Source organism: Silurus aristotelis (genome assembly GCF_946808225.1).
Source record: "Silurus aristotelis genome assembly, chromosome: 18".
Classification (NCBI taxonomy): Eukaryota; Metazoa; Chordata; class Actinopteri; order Siluriformes; family Siluridae; genus Silurus; species Silurus aristotelis.
Genome location: NC_139591.1, coordinates 13,983,216 through 14,008,763, shown reverse-complemented (window position 1 = coordinate 14,008,763; position 25,548 = coordinate 13,983,216). Strand labels below are relative to the sequence as shown.

Below are 25,548 nucleotides of genomic sequence, written 5' to 3'. Positions count from 1 at the left end.
AGAAGGTTTGAAGGATGAAAGTGTCCGGGTTTTATTCTAACACAATGTTTCTAAAGATTGGGATACATTAGATTCAGTTTTAAATAATTCCAGTGACGAGCGAGCTCCTCGAAGCTTGTTAATCAAAAAGATTAAACCAATTAATAAAGTCAGTATAATCTCACATGTCCAACACTGACCATCACCACATATCAGCTCTACCTCGGTGGGGATGTTGTTCAGCAGCACACTTAAAAATAAAAAAATCAGATTTCTTTACTGCCATGAAAAAACTTTATTTTATATTTCAGTTCAGTCTCTTCGTATTGTCCAAGTATTCGAAGCAAATGTGTCCTCACAGAACGTCCATCCAGCTTGTCACATTGAGGATTAATGAGCATTTTCCATCCCCATGTCTCTACTGGTTCGAAGAAAAACTCAGTCCTGTGCGGTTAGGATTTGTTTTTCTGCTTCCCAGCATAGCGAAAACTCTTCAGTGGGTTCTTCCCTCTGATATTCTTCTGCAAACAGGACACACAACACATTCAGATATGATGTATACTCTGGTTACTTATTAGTAATGGCATTTACTCTAACCAACACATTATTTGAATAACAAATCACATCACTTTCCAAAAGTAGCACTAATATATTTGAAGTATTCTGAAACCTTTGTTTAAAATGCTGTACTATACATGCAGTTCTAGGGGTGAAAAGGGGGTGGTGTGATTAGCTTCCATACTATTTAACCATTTCTAGTTACATTAAATGTTGTGGAATATCTGTGTCAGTCATTTTAGTCTCACCTTAAAGGCAGTTTTCATGACTCCCTTTGGGTTGGGCTTGATCTTCTTCTTGCGCCGTAAGAGAGGGTTGACCAGACTTTTCATTGTTGATGGAACTAAAATACATATTAGGAAGAATGTTTTCAAATCAAACAACCTTTTTTTATCTTCCCAAAAAACTCTCATGCTTTAATAACTCTACAACTGCAAACTATTATTAACAATGTCTTACTCAAGTAGTCTGGGACGTTTCTCAGGTGGGGTTTGATTATGGCAGGATGGAGGTCTTTATCATGGCGGAGCAATTGCAAGTCTCTTGGGTTGTCCTCGAAGTACATCTGGATGGGGAGGGGAGGGGAAGGGGGGGGGGTGTCAGAAATTGGCCTTTCGAAGCTTATAACAAATTATTATAAACTTTGATGCAAACCTTAAGCTTCTCTGAGTTGAGCAGCTCCTGCTTGATCTCCTTCAATCTTGCTTCCTTCACTGCTTGTTTGGTCACAGACCTCATTGCATCCTATAGTGATTTATAATAATCATTTATTGAAAATATTATGTACTTCCCAACAAACAATAAAAGGCTTTAAATACTGTTAAGCCTAGTCAAGTTTAATGATTCCTATATGTTAAATTGATGAATAACCAGAATGTGTTTAAATGTGTAAAATGTGTTTTAATACCCGACATCTGTATCGAAATCCTTCTATTTCGTCCATTTTGAACCCGTACGGTTTCAGGGCGCAGTTTCCACTGTCTGTACGTGAGGAACACAAATAATATTTAACATTAAATGTGCAGTCTGTGATTTAAAATACTGCCAAGAGACAAACGCTTGGTTTAACTGAGTGTACAAACAAATAAATAAAATAATGCGATATAAGATTATCTATTGCAAATCATTAATACAGAATTAATATAAAGCATTTGTTTCAGTCATTTCCAGAACTATATATTCTTTAATTATTTTTTCCAAAGTTACCTTCTGTAAGAGAACACTCAACCTCCTCCAGCAACAAGAGCTCTGAATGGGAGACAAAAGTGAGAGCTGTGCCTTTGTTGTCTGCTCGTGCGGTCCTGCGAAAATGGCATTAGACAGCAAAATATGAGCAATGTGCATCAGTATAATCAACAGGCATAAATGTGTTTAAAAAAATATACATTTACCTGCCAACTCTGTGGATGTAGGATTCAACCGAAGTGGGAAAATCAAAGTTTATGACATTTGCAATGTTCTGGAAGTCGACACCTCTGGACACACCATATTCTTTATCTTTGCCTCTGAAAATATTATGATCCATAAGGTCATTTCTTGAGGCAAAAAAAAAGTTTTTGTTTTGTTCGAAAACACTGGTTTCATGATTGTCACTTTTTCAATAAATAATTTTTTTTAGGACTATCCTGGAAAATAAACTAATATATGAATAAATACATTTCCGTGTTGATTTGGAAAAGGCGTTTGTCCTCGAAATCCTCATCGATGAGCCGCCATACTTTACAATGGTTTATTAGAATCTTTTCCTTTTAAAGATGAGATACTGTAAGAGCTTCTTTCATCCAAACAGCTTTAATAGCTTCTTCCATATGATGTTTTACAGCTGATTTAAAGATTTTGTTAGCCACAAAAATAAATGGAGGGATTTTAACACTCATTAAATAAGGTTCTTAAGACTGGTCTGGAAGCCAGAAGAGAAAAGAACTAATTCTAATGCTGTTATCTTTAGACTCTTATCCTCTTGTTCACACTCACAAGCCTAATTGCTAAGAAATTAGTTTTATATACGTCACCTCATTTGCACAGACGCTTACACAACTACAACTCTTATCTCTTTTTTTTTTTTTTTTTTTTTTAAAGAAATAAATAATCAGTTCCCTATTGTTTCAGTGGAATATTTGCATTAAAAGGGTGCGAATAATTCTGGAGGGCACACAAGATATAGTGAAAATGTTTTCAGTATTTAGTACAATGTCAGTAAACCATACATGCAGTGTGAATTTATTGATAAAGCAGAAATTCCATACGTTTTATTCTTCTTTTTCTTCTTTTTCCCTTTGCTCTCACCACTCTGGGAATCAGCAGTCGGGTTGTCAAGCCCTTGCTCGTCTGTGGCTATAATGTAATCGTAGAATCCCTGATTAAACTGTGATATGATGTGACACCTGTAATAAATAAAAAAAGAAAAAAAATGTATGTTAAATTATGTGCAAATGTTATGATAAAAAACTATATGTAACCTATAATAATAATGAAAACTATTCATATTACATTACTATTAATAGAAAATGGAAGAGCAGAATAGGACCATATGTCGTTTATGTATATTCATGTTATATCCTTTATGTAAGAGGTACCCAATACGTTGATTGTGATCGACCAGGAGACTGCAATGGTGGATCATGTGACATTAATAAAAAATTGATTTATCTTCTAACACGAGTCACCACTTATGCATGCTAAGTGACTCCACTTATTTATTAAGGTTGTAAGAAAATATTGATACATGCTAAGTATTGTGATATTTTGTTTGTCCCTAATGTATCGATTCTCAAAAAAAGTAATAAATTTTTTTTTTTTTTTATCATACTAGATTCATGGCAGTTGTTTTGTTTTGAGTTTATATTCTGAAAGCTAGATAGAAAGCAGTCTTCTAATCTCTAAGTTAAACAGTTTTTATATATATATATATATATATATATATATATATATATATATATATATATATATATATATATATAAATATTTTCATGTAGGTAGATCATTTTGACTTGGGCATTTTAAAAGTAGCTTGCAAAGCCAAAAAAAGTGTAAGCACCCCTGCTTTATGTCAACTTGAACAAGTTCCTGGCCATTCTTTATCAATTGCTCTGATCACTGATGCATTTTGCCAGTAAAACCCCCAATTCCAAAAAAAGTGGGAACACTTACTTACACTTACAAAATGAAAACATAATGCAATGATTTGCAAATGTTATACATTCACATTTGATTTTTGATGATTTTAACCATGTTTACTACTGTGTAACATCACATTTTCTGGAACAGAGGAGACAAGTTTCTGACGTCTTGGGAGAGGAATTTTGTCATTTGTGTCTGAAAGGATCTAACAGTTCTGGGTGTCCTTTGTTGTATTTTTTAGTTTCATGATGCACCAAATGTTTTCAAATGGTCTAGACTGCAGGCAGGCCAGTTTATGACTGAACTCTTCTACTACGAAGTCATGCTATTGTAATAGATCAGAATCAGGTTTCTTGGCCAACTGTTGGTGGAACCAAATTCCCTGTGTGTGTCAATGCAGAAAACATTGTCTTGCTCAAATATGCAAGGCCTTTTCTTAAAGAAACATTTGGATGGAAAAATTTTTTGCTCTAAAACCTGTATATTCCATTCAGCGTTGATGGAGCCTTTCCAAATTATGAGGCACACCCAAATCAAAAACAAACCAAAACAAAAAGTTAGCTGATTAGATACAAGTGTTCATAATAAAGTGGTCAGTATATGTAATTACACTAAACATTTTCTCTTATATTTTTAAGCCTGCCAATACTTGCCTTGAGTGCACAGGAAGTTCGGAGTTGAGAACGCAGGAAGGAATGCTGAACTGCTCCAAAAAAAGCTTGAGCCTGTAGCAGCGATCCAGACTGCCGACGAATATGAGCGTCTTGCCTCGCACCAGGCCCAGTTTTAGGAGCGTGTAGATGAGAAGGAACTTGTCCTCCTCTTCACATTTCACGCTGTACTGCTGAAGCTGGGAGCTGTCTGGAAGCTGCGAGCCTTGCAGCTTCAGTGTCACCTACAAACACACAGGAAGAAGACAGGAAAAAGTAACAGAATCAGAAAAGACTGACAAAACTGAACCAGGTAAAGTCTAAGTCATCATCTAACAATCCTGCAAGCACATCATGCTTGTGGTTAAATGTACCATGAAAAAATAAAAAATTTGTGATGTGTATGTGATTTTTCAAAATGTGAATCCTGATTTATTTTCAAACATTATGTTTAATCTAACTTTTTATTTTAAAAAAAGGTATCTGCTTTTACTATTAACAATCTAATATGTCAATGTGATAAAACTTTTGCTGTGGTAAATCAATGGTGCTTATACATACAGGGTTGTGTAGAACAAGCTCCTTCAAGGCCTGAACATCGTCATTGAGTGTAGCAGACATCAAGAAAGCCTGATAGATCTTAGGCAAATGACTGTGGGAAAACAATGAAGCAAATTTTTAGGAACTTTATTCTACATTCCCATTGAGCAGGGAATAAAGTAGGACAAGGTGTTATAAACACTCACCAAATAAAATCCTTCAGATCAGCCTCAAAACCAAAAGAGAAAAGAAGATCCGCTTCATCAATGACGAGCATCTCCAAAGCATTTAGCGCCAGGTTCTGGGCTTTGATATGGGCTTGCACTCGAGACGGTGTTCCTACCACAACATCTGGTTTTTCCATCAGAATCGGCCTACAAGAACACACATTTTAACCTCACTTTGCAATTTTTAATAAAACTTTTTTTTTTTATTAATAAAAGTCACATAAACAACAATAAAAGCTGGTGATCAACAACAACAGGAGGCAGAGCCACTGAAGTAACTTGTCCTCAGTACTGGTTCAATGTCAAAAGCTTGGTATAGAAAGAACTATTAAAATGATCAGTCGCTACATTAGTTTCTCAGACTGGTGTCTGTAATAACATGATGATGCCTGTAATGAGTGTCTCTTTTAAACTGAAAGCTATTGCAGCTTTATGGTTATAAAAAAAAAAAAAGCTCTTTAAAAATAGTTTTAAAAAGTGTACACTATTTTTTAACTATTTATTTATTTATCTTTCAGTCTATTTAATTATTTTTACATTTTGTTGCAGTTTTTTATTGAGACTTAAAATACAGATGCTGTATGCAAATTTTTGTCTTAAATGCTGGTAAAAGGTAACGTTTTAATTTCTTCTAAGTATGCAAGAACAACAATATATTGCTAATGTACATGCACTTGAGTGATTTCAAATGCTCATGTTTCCAGAAAAAAAATGGCTGCCGTTTTGAGAATGGCTCTGTAAGGTTTTTTCAGGTAAAATAGTGACATTAGAGAGCACTGTTTTTATTTTTTAGTCTAAAATGGACAATCAAGTTCAAAATATCTCTGACTATGCTCTTCTCGATAAGCATGTTTCCCCATAAAACAAAAAAAAAAAACAAAGCCATAGAGAAAGGCTCGTAATTTCAAAACGGCCAACATGGCATTTAATGAACTCTTTAGTATGAAGTCTTTGTTGGGTGAGCGAGAGGGAAGAGAAGTGACAAATATTTAATGTCTTTAAGCCCAATATATTTCCCTTGTCTTCCATTTAATTCAGTAAATATGAGTGTAAGCAGCTGAAATAAAAACCAATTTGGACTGTAAAGTTTGAGGAAAAAAAATAAATAATGTGTGAGGATAGTGTGTGTATAGAATATGCCTCTATTCCCTGAAAATGCAAGAGACATATTCAATAAAAATGAATGAATGAATTAGAAATTACTTATTAAACAAAATTTTACTTGCTCCTTTACTTTTTGATGTACTGGACAATATTTATATAGTGAACCCTACATTGTAAAAATCAGAGGAAATATTATATTCCCCATTTTCAGTTCTTCAGACAGGAAAAAAATAGTTAATAGTAATTACACTCACCTCTGCGCCGATAACTCTGTTTTGCCTGAAATGTCGGCCACACGAACGTCTCTGACACAGTATGCGGTGAGCTGGCGAATCATAGTCTGTACCTGTTGTCCCAGCTCTTTGGTGGGAACGAGGACTAAAGCTCGCACTGCCTGCTCTCGCACCGTCTGTCAAAAAAATAAGACATTAAAATCTCTCAAGTGCAATTCATAGTCATCTGTTATTCCAATATTTACATTATTATTTGGTCAGTTCCATTCACCAGGTTTTTCCAGTTTTTCATGAAACTCGTCCAATCAACAGTATACACAGCAGTTTTATGTAAATATTTAGGTCGGGTAAACCTATAACAAAAATATATTCTTTACACTATACTAGAATCCACATACATGACAGCTTAGCCAACACAGCAATTCTTTTTCACCCAGCAGCATTTTGTCTTAATTCAAAAATATAGAAATGTGTTGCCTTTACTATGAAATTAAAGTTCATTATATGAAAAAACAGCTAAATCTATATGCAGTAACAGTGTCGATTAGACAGCTTTTAAGTGGTTCTATTGAGGGAACAGGAAAACCAGGAGAACTAGAACTGGGAATATATAAAACAGCAGCGTTTACACATGCTGCGATCATTACTAACAGATTTGTGGAGCTAATTTGTGGAGACAACTAAAGCTGACGGATGATCAGCTTGCTGTGTCCTGCTCTGTAAGTTCTTATCCTTCGTTCTTTATCTAGCCTTATACACTTCGTTGGTAAATATGATGCTACTTTTAAAGAGAGAATGCGAGTAACTTTTTTAACTGTATTTTTAGCAAGCCTTCAACCAGATGTAGTTTAGGCTACAGGTACGCACAGGTGCTACAAACTGGTAACAAATGCACTTATTGAAGATGCTTGTGTTGTTCAGTAAATGTTTAATTTAAGCAATTTTCTGTATCACTTCTTAGTAATTAACTGGTCGATTTAATGAGGTCGAGAAAAAAAGGAACTCTGCCAAACTTACAGGCCAAAAAAAACATATCGGTCAACCCCTAGTGTCAATCATTGAATATAAAAAGCATTATCCTACCTGCTTAGAGGTGAGAATCTGCTGAATCATCGGTACAGCGTAAGCAGCAGTCTTCCCTGAACCAGTTCGAGCTCTTGCCAAAAGATCCTTCCCATCAAGAGCCAGTGGAATCGCTTTTTCTTGAATGAGTGTCGGCTGGGCCCATCCAAGGTCGGCTACTGCCTGTCAACACATAGGATCATAAACACAAATGTAAAAACAGTTACTTTTACCTGTTTAAAAGGATAATATATGTAATATATTTTTTTTATTAGGCCCATGTTTACCACTGTGTAGCATCCCTGCTTCTTTTAACAACAGTTTTTATATGTTTGGGAAATGAGATTAGTTGCTGGGGTTTTACAAGAGGAATGTTGTCCCATTTGTGTCTGATACAGATTTCTGGCTTAATCCTAAGTCTTCTGTGTCATATATTTTTATTTCCTGATGTTCCTGGGCGCTGATGGGCCAGTTCAGCGCCCAGACTCTTCTACTATGAAGCCATGCTATTGTAATAGATGCAAGGCTTTCCCTGAAAAAGACACTGTCTGAATGGCAGCATATGTTGCTTTAAAACCTGTATATACCTTTCAGCATTGGTATTGCCTTTTCAGATGTGCAAGCTGCCCATTTCATAGGCATCAATGCACCCCATACCATCAGAGATACAGACTTTTGAACTGAGCCACTAATTACAAGCTATCTTTAGTCCCTGAAATGAGGCGTACAAAAATAATTTACATTTTAATTATTGTGACCACAAAACAGTTTTCCACTTTGCCTCAGTCAATTTTAAAATGAGCCCAGAGAAGACGGTGGCATTTCTGGATCATGTTCACATATGGCTTTTTCTTTAAATGATAGAACTTTAACCTGTATTTTTGGATGGCCTGACAAACTGTGTTTACAGACAATACTTTCTGAAGGTATTTCTAAGCACATGAAGTAATGTCGATTACAAAATCTCCAGATTCTTTGAATCTTCTGATATTAAGTACAACAGATGATGAGCTATTCAAAATCTTCAATATTTGATACGAAAATTGTTCCACAATTTATAGATGCAATTTTTTGCAGATCAAAAACGATGATGTGTTTGTAGTCATTGCCGTGACAGTTTTCAGGCAACTATAGGCAGTTCAAAATCGACATCATCCAGTCATCCGAAAAACAGTCTAGCAGATTGTTCTGTGTAGTTTTAGACATTGATTTTGTCCAACAATACTTCAGGGACATTCGCAGCTCAAATACATATCAAAACCCACACAAAAAAAACATAAAACTAGTCCCAGAATATAAATTGCATTATTCAAATAGCAACATTTAATTTTTTAGCAACATTTATTCCCAAAAAAACAAAAGGTATCCCTATTCTTTTTTATTATTATCCATAAATTATTAAAAACTTATTTTTATAGTTTTTATAATAATTAAAACTGTCTCTCTATTTCCACAGAACAACCTCCAATATCCTGCCTTGTCACATTAGATGATATAGAGAACCCAAATCATCTCCATGTAGGTTCTCCACTAGTGCCCCACAAGGCTCAGTATGTAGTCCTTTCCTTTTCCTCACACTAGTTTTTATATCATTCCTATGCAGATGACACTCAACTAATTCTCTCCTTCCCTCTACAGTCTGGTTTCCACTCAGATATCTTATTGTGAATGGCAGCTCTTCAACTGAAACCCAGAAAAACTGAACTGCACGTCATCCCAGGTGATTCATTTACACATCATCATCATCTTGTCCCAAACCTACGGTAATTCCCGTACTATTAAGCGCAAGCAAATATAAGCCGCACCCACTGATTTTTACATTGAAACTAATGAACTTTACACAGGCTTTAACGAAAGAAAGTGTCTGTTACACGGCTTGTATCTAAACAGTAGCCTACCAAGAAAGTCATTGTTCACTGTCTTCCTCCTTCCTTTCACAAAAATTTCTCTCTCGAGTTTTTCTATTGGCAAGTAGCGGCTTATAGTCCGGAAAATACGGTAGTCATACGGTAGTCATACGGTAGTCATCAGCCTCACTAACAACTGACCATAATTATATTCCTGCTCATATCTATAAGTACTGCACAGAACTGTCAGTCATCACATCATCTGTATATGTTGCACACACTATGGCTGCTATATACTGTACAAAGTTTTATAGTAAACTCTCTAATCATACCTGACACACAATACTGTCATTTGCACTACCATGCACTCTCACACTTTATGTACATTACTGATCTGTATCCCTATTTAATACCCACACTGTCTATACTGTCTCACATTGTCTGTATTGTCTTGTATAGTCTGTTTTTCTCTTGTCTTGTCTGTTTTGTCATGTATAGGTTTAATTTATGTCTGTACTTTTGAAAGTCACTAACAGCTGGAACCAAATTCCTTGTGTGTGTCAACACACTTGGCCAATAAACCTGATTCTGATTCTGATTTAGAAACAACTGTCCACTCAGGTGTTTGCTCAGGCCCTCTACATCTTAAGACTGAACTAGTACAATTCCCTCCTCCTCAGGTATGCCTTTCAGGCATATTTAACCTCGGAGCATGACGTAAGAAGGGCTTTTAGGAAAGTGAATACCAGGAAGGCAGCAGGACCAGATGGTATCACAGGTCGGGTTCTGAATGATTGCGCTGACCAACTAGCACCAGTGTTCACTGAGATATTCAACCTCTCCCTGGAACAGTCTATTGTCCCCTCATGCTTCAAACAGTCTACCATTGTTCCTGTCCCAAGGAACCCCAGTCCGCTTGCCTCAACGAATACCGCCCTGTAGCTCTGACCTCAGTAGTGATGAAGTGCTACGAAAGACTGGTCAGAGACTTCATCACTACCGGACACACTGGATCCTCTACAATTCGATTACCACCAAAACCGCTCTACTAATGATGCTATTGCACATCTTTTACACACAACAATGAGCCTGGACTGCAGAAAAGGAAATTTGTGTCTCCAGTTTGCGGACTACAGTTCAGCATTTAACACCATAAATCCCTCCACGCTCACCTCAAAGTTGGAGGTCCTGGGACAACTTCCTGACAGACAGACCACAAGCTCACAAGCATGGGTGGGCAAACACACCTCATCCACCCTCAACGGGACCCCAGAGTGGACAGTTTCCAGTACCTAGGTGTTCACATCACACAGGACCTGTCTTGGTCCTGTCACATCAACACCCTGGTGGAGAAGTCCCGACAGCGCCTGTACCATCTGAGACACTTAAAGGACTGCAAATTACCCTCTCAGGTGATAAGGACTTTCTACACCAGCAATCGCTCCAGATGGTGGTGCAGTCAGCTGAACATACCATCCGCACCAAACTCCCTCACCTGCAGCACATCTACAGCCATCCTAGCGATGGACTCTTTTCTCTGTTGCGTTCAGGGAAGCGCTTCCACTCCTTGGAAGCAATCACAGAGAGAATAATTCGGAGCTTCGGTGTCTAAACCAGGAAACTAACTAGTACCTGGACTTCTATCTCCGTCTCACTTCTTCTTCGCTGCTCAATTATTTTTGTTTATGCCACTTTAACTCTGGACTGTCACTTTAACTCAGGACTGGCACAGCACAGTGTCACTTTACGTCACCTATACCAGCACATGGACACTTTAAGGACAAATTACACCGAATTACTTTAATCTGTACTTTTGTCAATATTTGTCATACACATATCCATCCCTATGTGCAATTGGTGTATATATAGATATAAATATATACTTTCTAGTGTGTATATATTTTAACTTATAATTATACTTTATTTTACTTCTTTTTATACTTGTATTCTATTTCTATTTATTGTTTGCATGTTGGACAGTAGTAAAAAAAATAAATTTTACTACATGTCGTACACTGTATGAATGTGTATGTGACAAATAACATTTACATTTTAATTTTGAAAACTTTAAAAACATGGCTGGCGTCATGTTAGCATTATGCTACCATCACAATTTCATGAAAATGTCTCTTTTACTGGTTAGTTTAGCTTGGCAGGAGCTGGCACACTGGGACGATACTGGTAAAGGCAACTAATAGCTAATAATAGTTAAACTAATAGCTAGTTAATAACGTTACATAATATCGAATCAACGATTTTAATATTTAGCAAACAGATGCTGCTGTAGGATAAAACCCACACGGCTTCGAGCTAGCTAGCAGTCCAGGTTATCGTTAACCGATTAACAGCTCTTCTTAATTATTCCGATTTCATTAGTTTGGGTCATTCCAAACTGATTATGTTTAGTTTCGACAAGTGTACCTTTAAAATACGGTCATCCAAACCCATCTCGTGGAATTGCATTTTATCGGAGTCCATGCTTTCGCCAAACGTGGTTCTAGTAGGCGTGGAAACATTACGTACGACAGACGTCATGATCTGTGGGTCATGGTTGGTGATCAATGGTGCTAGAACGGCAGATCTTGAGGGGTATTTACGTGGTGCACTGATTTGTTCCCTTCGAAGTGGTCCAAAAGGAGGGACATTAATTACAGTACTGTATATGTAGCTGTGTAGCTGCAGACTAGTCTAAGCGTCCAAATGAACCATATCCACTACCAATGGGCAATGGGCAATGGGCATGGGGCATCATAACTGGACCATGAAGCAGTGGAAGTTGGCACTCAGTGGTGGACAAAGTACGCAAACCATGTACTTAAGTTAAAGTAGAGATACACCAAGTGAAATATGTGGTATTGTATGAGGAATTCAGGTGCGTCAGAGAAGTATGTGAGGGTGGTGCAGGACATGTATGAGGACAGTGTGACAGCAGTAAAGTGTGCAGTAGGAACGACAGACTGGTTCAAGATTGAGGTTGGACTGCATCAAGGATCGGCTCTGAGCCCTTTCCTGTTTGCAGTGGTGATGGACACGTTGACGGACGGGGTCAGACGAGTCTCCCTGGACTATGATGTTTGCGAATGATATTGTGATATGGGGTGAGAGTAGGAAGCAGGTTGGGAAAAGCCTGGAGAGGTGGAGGTATGCACTGGAGAGAAGGGAAATGAAAGTCAGTAGGAGTTAGACAGAGTACATGTGTGGGAAAGAGAGGGAGGGCAGTGGAGTGGTGCGGTTGCAGGGAGAAGAGGTGGAGAAGTGGAGGAGTTCAGGTACCTGGGGTCAACAGAGCAAAGTAATGGAGAGTGTGTTAGAGAAGTGAAGAAAAGAGTGCATGCAGGGTGGAGTGAGTGGAGAAGAGTGGCAGGAGTGATTTGTGATAGAAGAGTATCTGCAAGAGTAAAAGGGAAAGTTTATAGGACTGTGGTGAGACCTGTGATGTTGTATGGTTTAGAGACAGTGGCATTAAGTAAAAGACAGGAGGTGGAGATGGAGGTAGCAGAGCTTAAGATGTTGAGGTTTTTGTTGGGAGTGATGAGGATGGACAGGATTAGAAATTAGTTTATTAAAGGGACAGCGCATGTAGAACGTTTTAGAGACAAGGTGAGGAAGGCGAGATTGAGATGGTTTGGACATGTGCAGAAGAGGGACATGGGGTATATCTGTAGGAGAATGCTGAGGATGGAGCCACCAGACCAAGGAGAAGATTTATGGGTGTGGTGAGGGAAGACATGCAGGTAGTTGCAGTGAAAGAGGAAGATGTAGAGGACAGAGGGGTATGGAGACGGATGATCCACTATGGCGACTTCTAATGGGAGAAGCCGAAAGAAGAAGAAGAAGACACCAAGTAAAATATTACACCTGTAAAATTAAAAGTGCTCCCTGTAATCTTTCACTTGAACAAAAGTACAAAAGTATTTGCCTTCAAATCTACTCAAGTATCCAAAGTACTATGAATTATTATGGCTATAACATCCTATTATTAGTCAAACACCAATTTATATCTATTAAAGATATCATAAGTCCAAAACCTTTTTTCCAACTATTAAAAAAAATCACACAAAAAAAAGGCCACGGGTGCTGTGGCAAGTTAGAGACAGAAGTTTCTTCCATCATATATTTCTCTAAAAATGTTCTGCTTTTAAACTGATGCTGAACTGTATGTTCATGCTAAGTTGATACCACCAAGCGGAAATCAAAGGAAGTTCAAAACAGAGCGCAAACTCTACCCTGTTTGGTGGCTTGCTGCGTGCTGGAACAAATTCAGTTTTTATTCACGCATAAATAAAAATGAACGACTGATGTAACGAAATGTAGTTGAGTAAAAAGTAAGACAATTGACTTTGAAATGTAGTAACATTAAAGTAAAAGTCTTTACCAAGCTAACGGGTGCAAAATACTTCAGTCATTTAGATGCCCATTCTGGGAACTGGGGAATAAACTAGTAGAGGAATCGTCTAAGGTGTCAACACCATATTTGGACGATATAGATTTTGGCACCTTGCATTTGGCATAATTTTAGCTCAGGATACATTTCAACACAAAATCAAAGAGACGTACGAAGTTCTAAACTGTGCTGTTGAGATCATTGGAGCTTACGACTATGAGCTATGCTACAGACCTGGCAAACACATAGGCAATGCTGATGCCCTGAGTCGCTTACCCCTGTCGTTGTCTGATGCTGTTACGCCACCGCCTGTGGAAGTATAGCTGCTTGAAATGGTGCCATATGCACCAATGCATGCTGAACGAATTGCAAACCTAACTCTTTAGGACCCTGTCATGTCACAAGTACTACGCTGGGTGCTACATGGGTGGCAGGATTTTGTACCAGATAGCCGGTTCAGAACTTTTTTTTGCCACAATGAATTCTCTGCGCATAAGAACTGTGTGCTTTGTGGAAGCCGTGTTGTTGTTACTAGCTTGGCGAGGAGGGAGGTACTCGCTATGCTGCATGATTCACACCCAGGCATTGTACACATGAAGGGACTTGCAAGGAGTTATGTGTGGTGGCCGAGCAGGGACAAAGATATAAGGGAAAATGTCAAGGCATGCAAAACTTGTCATGTGCCTCCTAAGGCTAAAGTGCATCCTTGGGAGTGGATGACAAATAAATGGTCCTAGCCGCATATTGACTTTGCTGGCCCAATTCTAGGCAAAATATTCCTCATAGTCGTTGATGCACACAGCAAGTGGTTGAAGGTGTCTCTGATGAGTTCCATGTTATCGTCATCAGTTATCAACACACTTAGACTTTTTTTTGCAATGCGTGGGTTGCCCAATGTAATAGTCTAAGACAACGGTGTTGCTTCGTGAGTAGAGGACCCGACTTGTTTTTGCTGTCACAGCACGTCACACCAAATTCATCAACAGTGAAATGTGCTGAGTTGCTTGAAAAAGCGGCATCTGACCACTGCCCTGGATCATTTGCACCCCGAACATGAAGGTGATATGCTCCACAGACAGGAACTGACTGCTGAAGAATGCCCTGGTACTGTAAGAGAGTTTAGGCCAAATTACTTGGTGTACATGAGAAGTTACATCAAAGATTCCAAGTGGATAACTGGCATCATAATTTCACAGGCCCCTTGTCATACAAGGTCAGGACTGGTGATGGGCAGGTGCACCAAAGGCATGTTGATCAGCTGCTGGACAGGGTGGCACTCTCAGAAGACAAGGTCCAAGCCAGGTGGCTACACTGTCCTTCTGCTGGACCTTGCAGTGGAAGACCTGACTTGCAGCTACCTACTGCAGAGGAGGAAACACCTAGTAGAGAGCTTGCCAGGGCTGAGGGTGTGTCTGAGTCCCCTGCCCCTAGGAGGTACCCTGTGCAAGAGTGTCGGCCCCCAAGAAGGTTTTCAGATTTTGTGGACTGGGTAAAGGGGGTGTAGTGTTTTGTTTGTGTATTGCAATGGTGGGGTTCCTTTAAGAGGACTGGAAATGTGTTACTAGTTTCATCCTGTGAAAGTGATTTGCAATGTTTAGTGTGTTCCTAGCACAGGCACCAGTTAAGATGTATGGATAATACAGCAATATGTTCAATTGAGGTTCTTAAGATCACGACTGACTCCTCCTGTAATTCAAGTATCTTACAGGCAACAACATCCAAACATCCCATTTCACCAAAGCAGTTGATAAACAATTTCCAATAGTCTTCACTATTTAAGTTACCAACAAATAGCCTGCACCTTTATACTGAAGTAGACATGACAGATAATAACAGACCAAAAGTTTGCTCAGGTATTGCAATGTAATTTATATTTTAGTAGATATTTTAATTAGTGTTAAATGTGTTTGAGAGCTAGATTTTTAGGAAATTTAAAGAAAAAGCAGTGGGATTTTTGTGGAACAACAAACTTTATCTTAGAAAGTATCGAGAAGACCCTATTTATGTGTACAAACTGATAACAATCAGTCAAATAAGACATGAGCCAGTAGGGGACCATTCCCTTGACTTCTTAACTTAAATGAGAATAGTACAATCGTAATAGTATAAACACAAAAAACACAAGCAAGGCAAAACAAGCAAGAATTACTTTGTTGAATGTTATGTCTATGTACACTGATTGACTGATTAGATTGACATGGCAGCACATAGAGGCTGAAATCGGATTGGACAAAAAAATCTAACATCTACATACACGTTTTGGAAGCAGTGCAGCCAAGAGAAACGCTACAAAATGAAAAGAATAGAGTGTTGGAAAAAAAAAAAATAATAATTATATATATATATATATATATATATATATATATATATATATATATATATATATATATATATATATATATATATATATATTTTTTTTTTTTATTTATTTTTTTTTTTTTACAACGTTTTTATTTTTGGTGACATTATTATTTTGGATCCAAAAGAAGCCATGATTGCATTGAGCTAGCTGGCTCACAATAATTTGTACATTCCAGTTAAAAGAAAATTGTCTATTATTCTTTTTATATTCATATGACAAGCTTTCATGTTGTAAATCAAAAGTTAAATTCATGAAGGAGTATCTGATCTATAGTAAGTGTTTCAGTGGGATTCTGGCTAGAAATTGGCAAAGTATCAATATAAAAAATAAGAACTACGTGTTGTATAAATATATAATAATTATCTATTTATACAACACGTAGTTCTTATTTTTTATATGTTTTTATGTGAGTTGTTGATGTGAGTTTATGTAGTTTTAGACTTTAGACACTATTTTAACGACTGTTAAAATAGTAGTACTCGGTAACGCCACTAGAGGCGATGATGCGACTAAACCATGATACACGTTACATTTCACTTCAACAAGAAGAAGACGACGACAATAGCGAAAAATTAATACATACCCGGAATTGAGGTGGGTCTTTGCATTAAAATTGTTAAACTTTTATAGCATTTTGTAAAAAGAGCACATTTAACATCAATCAACGTCTTACTGTTGCGCCGATAGAGAGCTAAATTACAAAAAATAATTGTTTAAATAAATACCATTCGGTGCACGAGCTGACTAGCTTCAGCTAGCATTCACAATACCTAGAATTAGCATTGATTTGAGGTCGCATCAAATTGTGCAACACAGGTACATATTTTATTTTCCTGGTAAAAACAGATGATTTTGTTTTCATTGTACTCATCATGGCTGATGTTTTGTTATACTATCACCCCTCCCCCATACTAATCTTAATATCTAGACAGTCAGCACTAGTTCTCTTAAACATGTTCAATTATCTGTAATTTTAAGACAAGATGATTGGATGTGTATTGATGTTATGATCCGGAAAGACGTTTTACTACTGATCTGCATAAAAAACCATCAAGATTATTACCAAGGCTAGCTTAGTCTAGATATACTACTTCCAAACATTCAGGATATGACCTGCATAACTAAATTTGTGATTAATGAAAGAATTTCTTCACAGATGAGGCAGCGAGTCTTTACCGGGGTTGTGACACAGCTGCAGGACCGCCATGGGACTGTAGACCGGGATGTACGCTTTGCAATGAGGTCTGTCTCAGCCTTAAAATGCTTCGAGGTGGAGATCGCTTTGCGATAGGGTTCTGTGCTTACGCTGGACTTTCTGTTTCTCTAGTGCTGTTGTAGGCAGAGCACCCTTGGTCGGTGAGAAAGTGTTGGTAAAGGCGGTGCAGGATCCTTCGCCTTCTGTCAAGTGGACAGCCCAAAGAGTGCAGGTTCTCAATGGCCAGGTAAGTTCTCACTGCATCCTTGCAATATTTTGCTTCCGAATTTTTTTTTACTTGATTACAAACAACAAATTGTTTTGATTTTTCTTTCACAAGCCATTTAAATCTCCCCCGCCACTGCTGCACTCTGCGACACCTAACCTGGCGCCTGGGATTTTGGGAAACAAGCGTCAACCACTGCTAAAATCACCTAAAATACCACCACTTATTCCTGGCATGCAGCCGTCCCCAGGTAAATGGTAACAGCATAACCAGAAACAGCTATGTTGTACAGTTCTTATGTACAGTATACTGTTTTTAAATGTAAACATGTTGACAAATATGCGTTGATTTTGTTCTCAGGTGGCATGCTGCAGATGCCTCACCACCAGCAGTTACCATGGTCTGTTTCCTGGGGTGGCGGAAGCAGGAAGAGACATAATGAGGTTGTGGTTGGCCGGAGAGGACGACACTGGTGAGTGGTGGACAGTAACAAATTAAGAATTGTAGTTTAAGTCAAGTCCCAAAGCAGATGACTTTTTTTGGTATAATTTCCATTGTTATATGCTGCAATATGAAATCAGAAGATGTGTGCTAACGTGCACATTGCTTCACTGGGTAAAATACTAACTAGTTCCTTCCCTGGGTTAACTGGTGAACCAACTCATACTGCATGTGTCTCAACATGTGGCCCAAACCATAGGGAGGAAAAAAACCTTCATTTTCTGTTTATTTTCGATTTAGGGAGGAACCTGGTGGCTCTTGGGGAGGAGACAACGCACATCAAAAAAGACGACGATGGAAACCACCATCTGAGGAAGAAACATACAAAAAGAGCACCTCTCAAACCAGCATGAGCTCGCCTTTCTTCTCGTTTTTCCCACGAGACAGGTAGGTCCTGTTGCACCAAAATTGTGTGAGGTTGATCAAAGGACAAGGTATCACAGTATCCCTTTTATTTCCCCTTTTTCAGTCAGGCATGTGATAATCTGGAGCTGCAGCGCCGTTACCCACACCTCCACGCTCCTCCGTCTCTCTTTCATGTGCAGCTTGGCTGGCCTGAGAGCTTCCCTCCCAGCCAGCCTTTTCCTCTCGCAGGGCCTTGTTTCTTCCACGTAGGCACGCAACAACCTCAGACAGAACTGACTCCATCTCCAGACTCCACAGACAACTCCATTATCTCTGTTAAGGTAAAATGAAGATTGTCCATTTAAAGCCAGGTATACGCTGTAATTTTATTTTGAGTTGTTGCAAAAGAGTGTATACGGTTCAGAGTCAACTCCCCAAATTTTTACTGGTATACACTGTGAGAAGTAAAAAAAAAAAAAGTCTCTTAAAAGACTTGCATGTATATTGTTATAAGGATAGAGAATGTCACAAAAAATGCTAAATATTCGTGCCTAGTCATTTACAGTGCTGCTTTTTTTAATATTGCTTTTGCAGGTGCTGTTACTGTCCATGCCTGGCATTGAGGACTTTTACACTCAGTGTTGTAACTATGGAGATGATGGGAAGCCACATGGAGATGCAGTCCACCCTGCAGCGTTGTTCAAAGTTAGCATATATCGTCCTCTCTTATTTTTTTGACCTATGTGGTCCATTTGATGTACTTTAAAGTTCTTATATTATAGTGTTGTGAAGTAAAATGAAGTAAAATGTTAATACAGTACTGTACACATAAAATTGAATTTTTTGGGGTGGCGTCCCTTTATTGCGGTTTTGCATTTATCGCAGGCGGTTTTAAAACATAACCCCTGCGATAAACATGGGATTACTGTACATTGAATATATCCTGAGCACACGTAAGGTTGTTGTAATATATTCAGGTGAGTGTGGGTAGGAGAGTTAGTACCTATCTGCCATTCATTTTGAGTAAGCGTATGTATTCTGTTCATGGTCAGAATGGATCTCATACACTGAAACAATGCACTGAAACCATTTTTTTTCCCCCTTGTTATTTCCTGTATTAGTTTCTATTACTGGAAAAAGCAGGAGAGCTACATCTTCCTGGTGGTTCTTGGTCGAAAGAGGACGGAGCCAATCCAGCCAAAGACAGCAGCGGTATTGTACGCACTGCAATGCGCTGTGTGATGGAGCAGATGGCTCTGGACCTTTCAGCTTGCACACAATGGTCAGTAAATGCAGTATGTAAACATGGTTTCCTGTTGTGGCTGATTCTCTGTGATGCAACATGTTCGGGCATGTTAGTTTGTTATGACGTTCAACTGTGCTTCTCTTTTCAAGGCATAAAATGGCCGAGTTGAGATTACTTTCCGGAGATAAAACAGAGACAGCCATCATCTTGATGCCAGATGTGTGGAACCTAGTGCCCACAGCAGAAGAATGGGCCAAGTTACAGGGAGAGCGAGGGGTTAGGTCACACACATACAGAATGTTAATATTATCAATCACCTGAAAAATGTTTAGTGCCATTTTTAATGTTTGTTTTTGTTTTGGAAATTTTCAGGAAGACGAGTCACCTCTTCCTGATGTGCCCTCACTGGTTGTTCAACCCTCTGCAGGTTTTACACCATCTACAGTCTCTCTCTTGTCTTTATTAGAGCCACGGATGTCACAGAACAGAGATGCTTTTGAGGTTTGTATCCAATGCAGACACACAAAGGGAATTTGAATTTTGTGTTTTGACCATTGGTTTGTATCCAATGCAGACACACAAAGGGAATTTGAATTTTGTGTTTTGACCATATGTTTTTTATATATATATATATATATATATATATATATATATATATATATATATATATATATATATATATATATATATATATATATATATATATATATAAAAAGAAAAAGAACTGCAGGGATGAATGGAAAAGTAAGAGTGATGAAAGAACAGCAGCAGTGAATCTGCATGTGTGTGTTATTAGGTGGGTTTGGTAAGCGAGCTCTTCAGCGAGATGCTCCAGAGGGATTTTGGTCTGCAGTTGTACCACTCCCTTTGCAGCCTGCCTCTGACTTCAGCGCCTGAGCCTGAAATACAGGGAGAAGACAGCAGTGCTGCTCAGGTACACACATCTCATGTGAACTGGATTAAACAATATAGTCCCCTTTCAGCAATTTGCAAACTGAAAGTATGTTGCAATTTATTCTCTTATTTTCTCCATCAGGATGATGAGGCAAAAAAGGCGAGTAAGGATGTGGGAAAGAAAGGAGCAAGTGATCCGAAGAAAATGACTAACAAAGATGGGGAGGAAGAGGAAGAGATTAAAATGGAGTATGAACAGGAACAGGGCGAACACCAGTCAGAGGAACAAGATGAGGCTGAGAGCCACATGGAGGGTGAAGAAGCCATGACCACAGATGTGCTTGACAGCCAGTCACTCAAAGACATAGTAAGAGCTAATACACTTACATGATATTATGAAATTTTCTTTTTTTTTTTTGTCCCTGTAATGACCGTTTTAGTGATCATCATCTACATCTTGGTTAAGAAATAAAACTCATCCAGGCATGCTGTTACAGGAAATGAATCAATGACTGGGTAGTGTGATGTGCAGCTCTATGTGAGGCAGGTTATCCTTAATTTGACTAATTGTTCTTCAACAGCATGTCTAGTGTTTTATTCCTGATATCACATCAGTTTGCCAGCTCTAACTGTGTTTCACTTGTTAAAGAGTAAAACTATAAAAGAGCATTAGAGTAAACTATCCATTTATGATTACGAGAATTGTTGCAGGTCATCCACAAAACAGCTCAAAATCTCATCAGCCTCGTTTTTGGCTTTCCCACTTGAGGTTGGAAAACCTATTGACTTTCAAATCTCAATTCCTCCTAACATAACATTTCACAATATCAGTTTAATTGATAATACCACTTTAAGATATTATTTTTATTTGACTTCTTACCTGCATATAAGATGACAATTTTTTTTTTTAAAAGATGAAATTCTGTCCATATTACACTATTTTAGCGAATATTTATAACATAAAGATGATTTTCTTATCACAAGTTGCTCGTTTTCCTAGCAGTGATTTAACATAAAAATTATTATCCCCCCCTTCCTCTAAAGGAGCTTCCCCGTAGGGTTCTTTTGTCCTGGGTGTTTTTCGACAGACAGCTCTCTGGCTCCCTGAGAGAAGAGGACGTTCAGAATATCCTGCTCTCGCTCGGGCTCTACCTCACCACTGCGCAGGTCTCTTTCATAAAAAATTTTTTTTTAATAAAAATTAAGGGTTTAAGGAATTTTTTTTCCTTTCAAATAAACAGGGAACGATACAATGTACATTTTTGTCAATTAAATTTCTCAGGCACAGGATCTTGTCAGAAAGATGTCAGTGGATGGGAAGTGCATGTACCGCAAGCTGTGCTCTCACTGGACTGACACAGATGAAGTGACCTGTGACCTCAGTGCCGAGGGTACGACATAAAGACGTCCAACTTGCTCAAATACACACTTCTGAGAATGTGCTTCTCACCTTGTTTTGCATTACCCTCTATGTCATCAGGAAATAAATCCATGCTGCCAGGTGTGGTTCGTAAGGAGAAGGCCTCTTCTCGTCGCACGTCCAGCAACGTCAACCAAGACATTATAAACTTCAAAGGGACGGTTCTGAACATCCCCAACCTGCTGCAGCATCTTGAGAGCAGCAAAGCAGCACAACACGAGATGGAGAAACGGATCGCTGACCTACAGGCAATGCTCGGTACGAAAAGGAGAAGACTCACTCCTTCTTTAGACGGTTTACTGGTAGAGGTGATGTGGTGCATATGTGAAGGAAACCCCTTAGTGCTTCATTTCTCTATGTTTGTCCTTTGTGAAAGTGAAAATTGAGAGAACTCATTTCAAAACATGACAGCTGAGGTTCTTATTCACTTCAATTAATCAATAGCTTCAATCAGCTATTTCACAGTAGAGTTGGTTTAGAAGTATGTGATAGAAGGGTGAAAGGGAAAGCGAGAGTGAAAGGGAAAGTGTATAGGACTGTGGTGAGGAGTGAGGCGGAGCTGGAGATGTTGAGGTTTTCGTTGGGAGTGACGAGGATGGACAGGATTAGAAATGTGTTTATTAGAGGGACAGCACATGTAGGACGTTTTGGAGACAAGGTGAGGGAGGCGAGATTGAGATGGTTTGGACATGTGCAGAAGAGGGACATGGGGTATATCGGTAGGAGAATGCTGAGGATGGAGCCACCAGGAAATAGGAAATGTAGAATGACCACAACACTGCCTAGTGCCTGTTATCACCCATATTGTAGCACCAATTACCGTATTTTTCGGACTATAAGCCTCTACTTTTTTCCCACGCTTTGAACCCTGCGGCTTAAACAACGAAGCGGCTTATTTATGGATTTTTCCTGGGTTTTTCCCGGTTTCACAAACTTCTAGCCAAAAAACTGAGCGACATAACATTTAGACCAATGAAATTTCTGAACGTAAACGAAAAAAGGGACCTCACCTGTGTTCTGAGCTGCACGGAATCGGGAGAAAAACTTCCACTGGTGGTGCAGACGATTACAAAAGATAAACTCCCCAGAGAAATACAGTGGTACCTTGACCTACAAGTTTGATTCGTTTCGTGGACGAGCTCGTATCTCAATTTGCTCGCACATCAAATCAGTTTTCCATATTAAAAATACTTAAAATGGCATTAATCCGTTCCAACACTCAAAAAGACACCCTGTTTTTATGTTTCATGTTATTAAATACATTTCTAAATAACAAATCATATAAAAACATAAAAGAAAGCGTATGTAAAGATATAATAAGGTTTTATTCAGTGTATTTTTCTTGGAGATGAGACGACTTGAGCTAACGAAAACGAGGCGGAGGGAAAACTCGTTTTTTACTATCACTCCTGTACACTATGTATCCCAAACTTTAAAATTTGTACTTTTTCTTCTTTGCTTATCATAATTTTCATCACAATCTTCGCTTTCTGGCTCCGTTTCGCCATCTAGCAGCGGCGTCTCGAGCTTGTACCTCAATTTTTTGCTTGCGTAACAAAGCAAAAAAATCGACCGAGTGACCGCTCGTACCTCGGAAAACTCGTACATTACTGCACTCATAGGTCAAGGTGCCACTGTAGTTGTGAAAGGAGGGATGAAGACAGTGAACAATGACTTACTTGGTAGGCTACTGTTTAGATACAAGCCGTTGTAGCGCGTTGAGTCTGGGTCATGGGAGAGCTCACTAACTCCAGTTGCAACAGAAATCATATAAGCACAGACAGGTTTCCAAAACTCGTGCTTTTTTATTTTTCTTGGCAACAGCATTATGGGTTAGTCAAAGAAACTTAAAAATGAGCATCAGAAAATAATAAGGACATAATCCTCGGTCTCCACACACGCAGTAATAGCGGAAGAATGCAGTGCCAGGCTATTCCCAAAATACCGCTATGCTCCTAAAGGAAGTGCAACATATTGCATTTAGTGTCTTTCGTTAAGGCCTGTGTAAAGTTCATTAGTTTTGGTGTAGACACGGCTTATAGACATGTGCGGCTTATTTATGTTAAAAATAAAAATCTTTGTCAAATTCAGTGGGTAATTATCAGCTGGTAATAACTGTTTATAGGCTTCTCATGTTTAATTAATCATGGATGCGTATTTGTGTTTTTCAGAGGAGGCCAAGGCAAGGCCAGTGTCAGATGAACAGGAGCAGCTGAAGAACAGATTAGAAAAAGTTGAAGCACTCAACAAAACCTATGAGAAGAATCTAAAAGAGAATGCTGGCCACATGCTCACTGTCATTGAGAAGATGCAGAAAATGGTAGATCAGGTAAAGACAAACGTTTTTTTTTTTTTTTTTTTTTTTATTAATTCTGTTCGTTTCATGTTTTTGAATGAAGACACTTAATTCAGTTTTTACTTTACAGACAACAAGCCTTACAAGAGCAAAGGACATGAAAGACTAACAGTTTCTTCAAATGGCAAAGTCAGCAGGGGCGTTTTAAAAACCTCAATCAGATTTTTTTTCAGCGTTTTTAAACCTCTTTTTTTGTTAATGGAGTTGTACATTTTTATTTTCCAACCTCAAAATGTTCAGCTTGGTATTTCAGTGGCACGCTTGGCAAACTTCAGGTTTTGTTAAAAAAAATATAAAAAAAAGGAAACAAACTAAATTTGAATTCATGTTTGAGTAGCATCTTAGCCTGCAGAGATGTATTGAAATTTATTATTGTCCTTATATTTACTGTGTTACTGTTTGGTTTATTCTGTTCAATCCAATAATTTGGAAACTGATATTAAAATAAGTTTGTTTGAAGTTTTGGTTCTCTTGTATAAAACCATAAATTCTATTTATACTTGCCATCAGTGCTGCTGAAGATTCCAATGTTGTAAGTTTTTTTTTTTCAATTTTTTTTTCCCATCCTGATCATCAGTAACTGTTCTTGGCAGGAATTGATCACACTACTGCAATAACAGAAATTTAACAAACACAAAAAAACATTAAACCTGCCCCCTGCTTTTCATCGCTTCACCACAGTGTGGCTGAGAGAATTTTTTTACCCCACAAATTATGAATGACATTAAATTCAAAGGTTGTCAAGTTTTCAGTTCTTGTTTTCATGCCTCTGATTCAACAATAAAAATGTCATTGTGAATTATAACTTTCCGATGAATGCACTCTGTTAATGCACTATACAGAGTCAAATTGTACATATCATTACAAAACATAAACATTTAAGTGTAATGGCATTTAAATCTGTAATATAGAGAAAAAAGCTGGTATAAGGAACAAACAGACAATGATGCAGCAGCGCTTTAATCCTGTAGTCTGTCCAGCTCTCTCAGATCGCCTGTCAAAACACAGTCAGCTTCTGAGCATTTACATTTATTTTGCTTAACTTGCTGCAAACAAAACACTGACAAATTAACTGAAAGAGAAAATGGAAATATGCACTCAGGGGTACATATTTCCTTTGTCTCCTTCCATAATACTAGACACACAGTCGATATTCGGTTATATAAATGTATATCTATAAATTAATAGTTATCGATGTCTCTCGGAAAATACTGTTAGACAAACCGAAATGGTTATCTTGAGATGTTTTACATTGCATACAGCACTTTGCATGTGAAATATACACAGGCACGTGCAATT

General features: G+C 38.2%; 2 protein-coding genes across 3 annotated transcripts; one reads left to right on the top strand and one right to left on the bottom strand.

Annotated features, from left to right (window-relative positions):
- Positions 1-6: 6 nt before the first annotated feature.
- On the bottom strand, positions 7-12,052 carry ddx56 (DEAD (Asp-Glu-Ala-Asp) box helicase 56). Its single transcript, XM_083569342.1, has 14 exons — positions 11,742-12,052; positions 7,495-7,656; positions 6,433-6,587; positions 5,054-5,221; positions 4,869-4,959; positions 4,311-4,552; positions 2,784-2,921; positions 1,929-2,042; positions 1,744-1,838; positions 1,445-1,518; positions 1,192-1,281; positions 997-1,102; positions 786-880; positions 7-500 (listed from the first exon to the last, which is right to left on the bottom strand). The coding sequence occupies exons 1-14, from the start codon at positions 11,853-11,855 to the stop codon at positions 432-434; spliced, it is 1,713 nt and encodes a 570-aa protein (XP_083425468.1). The 5' UTR covers positions 11,856-12,052; the 3' UTR covers positions 7-431.
- ccar2 (cell cycle and apoptosis regulator 2) lies at positions 7,095-25,054 on the top strand. Of its 2 annotated transcripts, XM_083569323.1 has the most exons (20): positions 7,095-7,130; positions 8,930-9,023; positions 9,112-9,193; positions 17,223-17,308; positions 17,394-17,508; positions 17,602-17,737; positions 17,848-17,959; positions 18,229-18,375; positions 18,458-18,674; positions 18,928-19,038; positions 19,455-19,615; positions 19,729-19,855; positions 19,952-20,080; positions 20,376-20,513; positions 20,616-20,840; positions 21,518-21,640; positions 21,756-21,864; positions 21,954-22,151; positions 24,065-24,222; positions 24,320-25,054. In XM_083569323.1, exons 4-20 carry the CDS (start codon positions 17,223-17,225, stop codon positions 24,356-24,358), a joined length of 2,331 nt encoding a protein of 776 aa, XP_083425449.1. In that variant the 5' UTR covers positions 7,095-7,130; positions 8,930-9,023; positions 9,112-9,193; the 3' UTR covers positions 24,359-25,054. The 2 variants fall into 2 exon arrangements, with proteins under 2 accessions (XP_083425449.1, XP_083425448.1); XM_083569322.1 differs by lacking the exons at positions 7,095-7,130; positions 8,930-9,023; positions 9,112-9,193 and adding an exon at positions 16,551-16,660.
- Positions 25,055-25,548: the final 494 nt, after the last annotated feature.

What these genes read in the sequence shown, in the direction of transcription:
- ddx56 (XM_083569342.1), bottom strand. Translation starts at nt 11,855, where the DNA reads ATGACGTCTGTCGTACGTAATGTTTCCACGCCTACTAGAACCACGTTT. An exon ending in ACAGAGTTATCGGCGCAGAG is followed by an intron (nt 5,222 to 6,432) that starts GTGAGTGTAATT and finishes GTGTTCTTGTAG; the next exon opens with GCCGATTCTGATGGAAAAAC. An exon ending in TGAGTGTTCTCTTACAGAAG is followed by an intron (nt 1,519 to 1,743) that starts GTAACTTTGGAA and finishes CCTCACGTACAG; the next exon opens with ACAGTGGAAACTGCGCCCTG.
- ccar2 (XM_083569323.1), top strand. Translation starts at nt 17,223, where the DNA reads ATGAGGCAGCGAGTCTTTACCGGGGTTGTGACACAGCTGCAGGACCGC. An exon ending in GGCCGGAGAGGACGACACTG is followed by an intron (nt 17,960 to 18,228) that starts GTGAGTGGTGGA and finishes TTTTCGATTTAG; the next exon opens with GGAGGAACCTGGTGGCTCTT. An exon ending in CTGTGACCTCAGTGCCGAGG is followed by an intron (nt 21,865 to 21,953) that starts GTACGACATAAA and finishes CTATGTCATCAG; the next exon opens with GAAATAAATCCATGCTGCCA.